The sequence below is a fragment of the Sceloporus occidentalis genome, unplaced genomic scaffold, assembly GCF_023333645.1.
Source record: "Sceloporus occidentalis isolate IW3139 unplaced genomic scaffold, rSceOcc1.0.p SCAF_4, whole genome shotgun sequence".
In the NCBI taxonomy this organism is placed as follows: domain Eukaryota; kingdom Metazoa; phylum Chordata; class Lepidosauria; order Squamata; family Phrynosomatidae; genus Sceloporus; species Sceloporus occidentalis.
In genome coordinates this window covers 36,003,188-36,013,486 of record NW_028316984.1, presented here as the reverse complement: position 1 = coordinate 36,013,486, position 10,299 = coordinate 36,003,188, and the positions used below count along the sequence as shown (strand labels likewise).

Below are 10,299 nucleotides of genomic sequence, written 5' to 3'. Positions count from 1 at the left end.
AATTTTTTTAAAAAAGGACCTTTTGATCATACAGCTATTACCCAATATGGCTAATGATAATTCAAGCACAATATAAATGCAAGAAAAACAATAAGAAAATATAAAATAAAATAAAATTTAAAGTAAAAAACCAGCAAAAAGGCAGATAAAGCATGGATAAAATAAATAAAAATAAAATCAATTGCAATATATTTATTAATTATGTTAGCAGTCAAAGGCCTGGCAACCATAAAACAGACATAGGTATAACAATTCTATGGACACAATTATCCCTTTCCTCAGAGTTTGCATTTCTACTACCTCATCTGAGTTGTAAAGCTGTTTATGTCTGGGTTTTGTACAAAAAGAATTCTCTACATGTCTCTTCCTGAAAAGAAATGGAAGTGGTTGGTGGGGATGGAGTCACAATTCGACTAAGAGGATAAGTTATGTATGTAAAGGTGTGAAAGGACAAAATGAGTTTATCAAATCCACACAAAATGGAGAATCCAAGACCGTTTTTAGGATCATACTTAAGAGTCAACATCTTCTGATATTAGCAGCTCATTAAGATACTGTACTTTATACTGAGTTATAAAAGAGACCAAATTTCAAACAATTTCACACAGCTTTCTTGCACTGTATGCAGAATAATGACCCACGTTGTGACAGTTTGAGCACACTGTAATGTATAAATAATTGATTAACTATCTTTTCTACTTTGTTCTCTTCTCACCCTCATATTTTGACCTTCATCTTCCTTATTTGTTTGTTTTTCTCTTCCTCCTCTTTCTTCCTTCCCCCTCCTTTTCAATAAAAACTGAATATGTAATAAGTGAGTGCATTAAGTAAAAGTAAAATTGAAAATTAAAAAAGCCTGATGAATTTCAACACAGCTTTGGCCTAAATCCAGATTTTACTTCCAGCTATACTAGAGATGTACGAAAGCTTCATTTACACTGCAGAATTAATGCAATTTCAGGCCACTTCAAATGCCATGGCTCAAAGCTGTGGAATTCTGGGATTTATTTAGCAAGGCTAAACATTTTGGTCATGTTTATTGCTTGGCGAAAACTAGCAAGCCCTTTGCAGCAGAGGCGGCAGTAATAAATCTCGAGCTACCTCTTGCTTGCCTGCTTAGGCACCAGATGACACAAGGACAAGTTTTGTGGCCCAAAACAGAGGACATTTTGGAATTCCTCCCTGACCCCCAGATAGAAGGTTGAAGCATAGGACATGTCTGGGAAAAGGAGGACCACTGGGCACCCTGCATTGGAAGGACACTATGATGCTGACTTTTCACCAAAGCAATATATCTAGGTAGATTTTTCTCTCTTCAAAGACCAATATTTTTGTCCTCAGCATTTCTTCTTGAGTTTGGCAGAAGCTTGACACAGTTCTAAAGAGGCTTTTATCATTGGGAACTGCCTGCTGTGCTGTGCTATTTTCAGACAACACCATTTTATGTAATTTTAAACTAATAAAGTCTTTGCTCTATTGGATATTTTCTGGCATCTCACTGTTTTTTATCACAACATCAAGAACATCACGTAACTTGCCAGGATGTTATGCATGCCTGTGTCCTAGAACAATTTCTTGTTATCTTTGAAATATTGCTTGAACGCTCTTTGGATAACAGCAGTGGCGTTTGCAGGGAGGGTCTTTGGCAGAGGGAAGAATCATAGAATTGGAAGGGCTCCTTTCAGAAATAGGTGCATTTGAGAAGGCTCTGGGCAGCAGCCTGGATTATTCACTTTACTATGTTCCCAATAATTTTTTAACATCAGTTTAGCATCACACATTTTGTGTGACTTGAACTTTTTTAAAAAATCTTTTATTTCAGTTTCACAAATAATACTAAATCAACAACTTCATGACCTGAATTTTTTGAACTGCAGAATTTTTTCTTCGAACTCTGCCATTTGTGTCTGGTGGCACTTTTATTTTTAAAAGCTCTTCATTTTGGAAGAAAGCTGGCAGCACCCAGCTTATGGTTCATGCAGAGCAGATTGCATATAAAGCAGACAGACAGGGCCTGGAAATCAAATCAAGTGAATCGTGTTGATGCTTATAAAGCTTTGACAGGCCAGCCTCACATTAGCATGCATCCCTTTGAAAGGGTGGGTGGTGGTGGGGGGGGTGATGGAGCTTGCAAAGTGGGACTCTGTGTAACCTGCTTTGAAATACACAAATGCTACACAATTAACTGCATATTTTGTCAAAGTGTGCCAGTGATAAATTTCTAGAGGATATTAGTTTCATCTCTAATATTGTAAGATACACTATCAGTACAAGGGACTGCAAAATTACTGATAGCAACTAATTTGCATGTATGCTGAGCAACATATAACCAAATGTTAATTCAGGGTGATGCCTTCTGATTTGATGAGAGGAAGTTATATAAGGTCACCACTGCACAATTTAAGCCTAAATTGTGATTTAGATTCCTTTTGTCTTGAACTTCTGTTTGTGTAGCATTACTAGTATTGTGTAGTATTACATCAGCAATACATTTAATTGAAAAAATACTATGGGAATTAGTTATTAAAACTAGACTTTTAATAATCTATTATGATAACTACTTTCCTAGCATGCTGCAAGAGAACTTGAAAATGTTTTGGACAAAATTGTATGGCGGATCAACAGGATTGTTCCCAACCAATTCCTAAGCAGTTCCTTTATAGCAATTTTTCAGAAAAAGGAGGGACAGTTTGCCCCACTTTATCATGCAAGGAAGCACACTAGTTTTATTTCTTGCACCAACAGCAAAGAGTGACAAAATCAGATAGTCTTGATGTCCTGCTTTAATTCTAGCACCATCATCAGAGGACTGTAGAGTTCTATAATCACAGGACCATAAAGCTGGAAAGGGCGTCATAATCCATTGAGTCTAGCCCTCTACTCAATACAGACACTCCAGTTAGAACATCCCCAGCAGTTTGCCATCAACCTCTTTTTGAAGACCCCCACTACCTCTCTAGGTAGTTGATACCACTGTTGAACTGCTCTTACTGTCAAGAAGTTCCTCTTAATGTTCAGTCTCGCTCTGTGTGTATCTGCCTTCGAGTCACCTGTTGACTTATGGTGATCCCATGAATTTCCTAAGGTTTTCTTAGACAAGAAATACGCAAGGTGGTTTTGCCAGTTGCTTCCTCTGAATTATAGCCTACAGCACCTAGTGTTCATTGGCAGTCTACCATACAAGTTTTAAACAGGACTGGCTCTGTTTAGCTTCCAAGATCAGATGGGGTCTGATGTCTTCAGGCTATTCAGGCCCATCAGCTGAAATGTACCCTCATATAACTTAAAACCATTAGATTCAGCCCTACCTCTGGGGTAGCAAACCTGCCTCCTCCTCTCTGTAACATCCCTTTAGATATTTAAAGAGTGCAAACATGTCACCCCTCACTCTTCTCTTCACCAAGCTGAATATGCCCAGCTCCTTCAACCTTTCTTCTTATGTTTTGTTTTCCATGCCTCTTATCATCCTTTTTGCACTTCTGTGAACCTGCTCCAACTTGTCTATATCCTTCTTAAAATGAGATGCACAAAACTGAGCATAGTGCTTAATATGAGGCCTGACTAGCACAGAATACTGATCCCCTTGACTTGGAAACTATGGTTGTATTAATGCAGGCAAAAATATTGTCTTCTTTGCGGCAGCATCACACTGCTGGCTGACATTCAGTTTACAGTCAACGATAATCCCAAGGTCCTTTTCACATGTACTACTGCTAAGACACATCTTCCCCCATCATCTTATTAATGTCTATTGAAGGTAAAAATGTTCAGATGTGACAATGGCTGCAGAAGTCTAAATTGGCTACAGCTGGAGGCTAAAGTCCAAAGCCGCAGCCGGATGTTCAAAGTCAACTGAACAAGACTAAATGTAAATATGATATGTCTTCAGTCTGAGCAGGGATTGGTTTCTATGATGTTTATCACACTATACTCTTAACGAGCCATGATTCCAGTGTGACTCCTCTAGCTGCCTCCTGCTGCATTCTGGGATTGGCAGTTTTAAGGAGGGGTATTTAGAATTCTCAGGCACAGAAGTTCTCTGCCTGAGAATTCTAAATACCCCTCCTTAAAACTGCCAATCCCAGAATGCAGCAGGAGGCAGCTAGAGGAGTCAAAGTGGAATAGTAGCACTTTAAGAGTATAGTGTGATAAACCTCTATGTTGCATAGCAGTTTGTACAGAAGGAGGCTGGACTTAGTTGTCACATCATGGGAATATTGTATACAGTTGGTCCTTCTTATACACAGATTTTTTATACACGGATTCAAGCATACACCGTTTGAAAATGTTCAAAAAAGTATAAATTTCAAATATGAAACCTTGATTTTTCATTTTTTATAAGGGACACCATTTTGCTATGCCATTATATTGAACGGGACTTGAGCATATACAGATTTTGTTATCCACGGGGGATCTTGGAACCAAACCCCAGCGTATAACAAGGGTCCACTGTATAAGAAAAAACGCTGTTCTGGTGAATTGTGGGAGTTTGGGAGTTCTGAGAGTTTGGTGATAGTGTGGTGTGACAGTAAGAGTTTTTGTACAGTAGTGACTAGCTCGTGTTATTAGAAACAAAGTAATAAAGCCCTCTAAGGAGTGAAACTGCTGGGAGTGTGATTCTTTGATTCAGCAGCTGTTTCTCCAGGCATTGTTCCAGCAAGCTGAAAGCCTGTTTGGATTTTCGCTCTGATCCCGAGTTGGAGAGAAACCGGCATCTTCATCCAGTTGGCACCAGACCAGCAAGGTTCATCACCCAAAATATCAACACATCTACCTGCATGTTTTTTCTGGTCTAAATGAAGAATGTTGCATTTGTCTTTGTAGAATTTCATTCTGTTAGTTTCAGACTTTTATTAGTTTCCATTATTTTCACCCTCTTTGCTTTGTTTTATCAGTTCAGCACCTGGTATGGAATCGAGGGCATTCCAACAGGGACAAGAGCTTCAGTTAAACCACACTGGATGCTGCACTAAAGGAAGGGATATGATGTCCTATTATGATGGCTCTTAGGTTCGACTGCAGATGCAAAGTATGATATAGAACAGTCCAGTCTATGCAGCAGCCTTCTGAAACCTGGGCTCCATCCAGATGTGCTGTAGTACTACTTCCATCATCCTCAATTATGGCTACTGGCATGCTAGTTGATGATAACAGGAATGATATTTCAGTTCACCTGGAGCTTGGCATGCATTATATTTAAATGGGCTTAAGGAAACTGAACCATGCACAGGATATGAATCAGCCTCCCAACCTATTCCCAAATATACATACATAGGATTGGGTTACCTGTCTCAAGTCAAATAGTGATACTGGGGGGGGGGGGGGGGGGGAGAATGAGTTGCTAGGCACGATAAAGTTCTAAAGCAAAACTTTAATAAATTAATATGCATGCCCAATAAAAATACAAAATGACAATTTAAAAACAACAACAACAACAAAACAATCCTCACTCATTCAGTATTTCCATCTTTAACTGGAATAATACAGAAAGGCATTATTTAAAGTGGCAGTCAGAATGTTTCTGGTATAAGAAAATGTATCCCATCATTTAACAAATGCTATGAAACCTTAGAAGAAATGATCTTTCAAGGCAGGAAAAGAACAACAGGCGATGTCACTAAACAGCTGGAGGTTGTGGTCCACTGCAATCTGCTCCCTTACTCCTCCTTCCCGGTCCTAAGGAAATGTCCAAAACCAATGATGGAACATAAAAAGAAACTCACAACTTTACATCAAGAAACATGCTAAGGTACAATCACAGACTATTCAAGAATACAGATGCTGTGCTGTTTCTATCATGTTGTTTGTACAACAAACTTCACAAGAGAGGGTCAGCAAGAAGCAGATCACATAAGCTTGTATTTCCTGCACTATATGACAAAACAACCCAGATCTACCAGCATTGGCAGGTACAGTATGTGTCGATCTTTCTCCAGCATGGTCTGAATAATGCTGCAGAAGCAACAGAATAAGTATATTTCATACACTGAAATCTTACAATAGGAATCCAGCTACAGGAGCTGGCTCAATTACTTCAAAACATTCCTTCATCGTCCCCAGATTTTCACTGCTGTCCATTTAAAAAACAGGTGCACACACCCATATATATGTTCAAAATAAAATATCTTCATTTTTTATAAGCATTTCCACCACAAGTCTCTGGTAACGGATGTCATTCAGGGCAGCCATTGCATCAAGTTCTGGTGCTCGCATTAGCGTTGGCCCAAAAACAATGCCAAGGTTCTCTGCATTCATGAGATTCTCTTTTTCATGGAGTGTTACCCTGTAACAAGGATGGTAGAAGTTAAAATGCAAGCTGCCACCAGACATTATTAGCTGCTGTCCTGATCCCATGAACATGGAGTTGAAAAGCCATATCACCACTACATATTAAAACCAAATAGGATTCTTTATAAACAAAAATAGAAACAAGAAAAGACAACCTCCATCTCATCTGAACCTTTGGTCGGACATTCTGGACTAGATTTAGATTTCTGGACTATTGATACTGATATCAAAATTGATTGATACCATTGCCCCTGTCTCCCCCCCCCCCCCTTAGAGGAAGACTCATTTCTAGCGCTAATCTGTCTGAAATTTTAGTGTATTCATATTGGACAGTTTTAATTTTTTTGATGTTTAATCTTTCTTTAGGGGTTGATCACTGTTTTTATGATGGGGGAGGGTTGGGATCTTGGGGTTTTTAAATTGTAATTTTAAATTGTTTGATGTTTTAATTATACTGTTGGAATCCGCTTTGATTCCTTTGTGAAAAAGCAGAATACAAATAAAAATATTATTATTTATACAAAGACAGCACTGGACTTTAAAATGACCACTTACATTGAACAGAACCCAAGAAGGGGACCTGCAACACAATTCAAAGTTGTGAGATGAACTGTTTTATTTTGCTTTATTTTTGTGATATGTTTTGTATATAGTTCTTTATAATACATTTTTTTAAAATAAATGTTAAAAAAACCAAACTAGGATTTATCTGTCATGGCTTCAACCCTGAGACAGAAGGATAATTCCCAGAGTTCCTTTAGTCATCAGTCATAGCATCGTTTCACCAAGGCTTGTAGAGAACCTGTGGCGACAAGGCTGACTGAAAGGCGACAAGGCTGACTGAAGGTGGGGGTGGGAAACAAACACAATCAAAATGCATGGGGTGATAATAAATGTACTGGTCTTGAAAATGCTTTGAATACTTGGGCATCATGGATAAGTGTCAAGACAGCACACTTTCCCTTTAGCACCCCACAGATGCTTTCAGCTAACAGGTACTGCTAGAAGTGATATCTCCTGCATCAGTCCTTGTGAATAAAAAGCCTTTTCCTCCTTCTTTCAAAATACTGGAACCCAAGATCATCTGATGCAGATGAACGGTGGGAGACTCAGGACAGACAGAAGGATGTATAACTTAGCTATGGAACATTCCCAACACAAGGTGTGGTGGTGACTATGGACTTGGATAGCTTTAAAAGGGGTTTAGACAACTTCTTAGTGGATAACTCTATTAGTGGTGACTGGGGTTTGGTTCCAAGTCCTCCCTGTGGATAACATGATATGTGGGTGCTCAACTTCCATTATATACAATAGCATAGTAAAATGGTATCCCTTATATCAATGGCATAATCAATGTTTGCTGTTTGGAATTTGTTTTTTTTAATATTTTCAAGTCAAGGATGATTGAGTCTATGGATGCAGAAACCATGGATGAGGAGGGCCAGCTGTATATTCTTTCTCCAAGATGAGAGAAATACTGTATCCGAGAGAAGTGTCTGGCTGTGTTTCCATAGCCAAAAGCAGACTAGTAACATTATCCATTAAGATCTGTGAGGACTTGCAAAGGTGACGCCAGTTGTCATTGGTCTGTGTCTGACTACTGGGACACAGCCAGATGCTACTCCAACCCCCTCTGTTCCACCAGCACTGAATGGTTGATATGTTTACTGTCGGAGAGCCAGCATGGTGTAGTGGTATGAGCACTGGACTAAAAATCTGGAGATCAGGGTTTGAATCCTTGCTCAGCCGTGGAAACCCACTGGGTGACCTTGGGCAAGTGACTCACAGAACACCTGGCCAAGTATACTCCATTGATTGCCTCAAGTCAGAAATGATTTAAAGGCGCACAACAGCAACAACAATGTTTTCAATGTGCAACGGGATCTCGTAGCACCTTTGAGACTAACTGAAATGATGGTATGAACTTTTGTAGACTTCTGTCTACTTCCTCAGATGTATCAGTACACTGATTTTTCAGACTTACATGTCTAAGTCTTTGAACACTTACTGTAGTTTAAAAAATGCATTTTGATGTTACTTTCAAGCTGGCTTGGAAGGATTTGTATCCTAAAAAGACACTATAGAAATAATTTAAATAAATAACTAAACAACTAAATGGCTTTCCCTTATCCTAACATATCTTACAAGGTTATTTATTTAGAAGAAAGATTAAAAGTCTCCAGGTAAAAGAGTACTACAGGCATTTATAAGAGGCTCATCGTTTCCTCTTCTATATTCATTACATAAGCAGAAAAAGTGTCATCTAAAGACATATTGCCATCTAAAGATATATTGCATACTTACTGCATACACTAAGTACAGTAAAACTGATTGTACTCTCCCTTCTACTAGCTCCTGCTTTAATAACATAGCATACAAATAGCTGTCTTGAGAGGCTGTGCTTGGCTTTATGGCAGTTAATTGCCTCTCTCAGAACAAATTTGTATTTGTAAATTAGTTTGTGAATAGATTATACAAAAGCTCTGATGTATATTACTGACTTTCAATTCAAAATAAACCCATTTAAGGACTTAGTCATAAATGACTGAACATCCATTGTAATGAAGGCACGCGAATTATAAAGAAAACATAACAATGGCCTTTTCACTGAGGCACTGTCAAATGCACTATGTGGAATTAAATTATTTCAGATACTTACAATGATAGCCAGGAAGTGTTAGTTGTTGGGTAAATTGTTCCTAAGTTCTTCAACAACCTCTATACTTTCTATTTACAGTTATTCTGAATATAGTAAGCAGGCTGGCCAAATAAATTTGATAAGACTCCATTAGCTGTTCCCTCTCTGCATGCATGTCTGAGTGAGCATGCCTATAAAAAGTTAAATGCTACCTTATGTTGGCTGTTGCTAGGCACTTAAAAAATTCAGGGCCCATGACCACAGGAGATAAATCTGCATAAAACTTGCATATCCTCATTCATAGCTATATGTTCTCATTTAGAAATAATACTAGGATTTGTTTAAATTTTACAGAAGGCAAAAGTCATCAAATAAATCAATTTATTATTCCAAATTAAACATATTCTTCAAATAATATGCACCCTACCTCAGATCATCCCAAATCTGCAATTCTTCTTCAGTTCAAATTAATTTGCAATAATATGAAGAAAAAGGAAAGAGTGGCTGGTAGTATTTCTTATCTGGTACAGACCGGTACAGACTGGCGCCAAAAGTAGGGCTCGGGAGAGCAGAGCATCCGCATGCTCCCAAGCCCTACCATGCATCATCTTGAAACACTGCAGTTTACACAGCGCGCATGATGATGATGTGCCTTGTGCGCTGTGTCCAAACGGTGCAGATGTCACAGCACAGCTCCAGGGCACTTAAGGCACCTTAGCAGCAGTAGGGAAAGGAGCCGCTTTTGTGGTTCCTTTTTCCCATTTGGTTGGATTGGCCATGATCTGGGGGAGAAAGGAGCAGCCTCTGTCCGCCTCTTTCTCCCAATCTATATAGGCCCATGGTCTAACCTAGGTGGGTTAAGCTTTGTAGCACAGACATCATTTCTTAGGTGCAATGGAATTTATGAAATCCATCGTGAGCAGGCTGGTTCTTAATCTCTCTTGTACAGAAATCAGCAAGTAAAGAACAAAAGCAAAATAAGTATTTTCCTGGGTCTTCTTACAAGAAAGAAATATGGAGTCCCTAGTCCATGAAGCTTGACCTATGGCCAGGTACTTTTGGACCAATACAGGCTTTCTGTGAGCTGCCCTGGGTCCCACTCTGGGAGAAATGTGATATATAAATAAAAATAAATAAATAATAAATAGATCTTCTGAAAATTTACAAAAAATTTAATTTACCATTTTCACTGAGAATAAAGATAAGGACCTTTCACTTTCATACCTCTTTAAATGTGCCATGAGGTAACGTAAGGTTTCACAGTGAGCAGGAGGAAGCAGCTTCAGTGCTTCATGAAGTATTTCCAACTGTTCATCAGGATCTGTGGTTTCTGAAATGGAAAATATGAACATCAAAAGTAAGCCAAAAGGTGC

General features: G+C 38.7%; 1 protein-coding gene across 4 annotated transcripts in view; it reads right to left on the bottom strand.

Annotated features, from left to right (window-relative positions):
• Nucleotides 1-5,368: 5,368 nt before the first annotated feature.
• Nucleotides 5,369-10,299, bottom strand: part of LOC149313733 (N-chimaerin) — a 142,956-nt gene continuing 138,025 nt past the window's right edge. For all 4 annotated transcript variants that reach the window (XM_089519713.1, XM_089519715.1, XM_089519712.1 and 1 more), the window contains 2 exons: nt 10,151-10,256; nt 5,369-6,283 (listed from right to left, as the gene is read on the bottom strand). In XM_089519713.1, the coding sequence (XP_089375839.1) occupies nt 6,112-6,283; nt 10,151-10,256 (278 nt within the window). In that variant the 3' untranslated portion in view covers nt 5,369-6,111. The remainder of the gene's footprint in view (nt 6,284-10,150; nt 10,257-10,299) is intronic.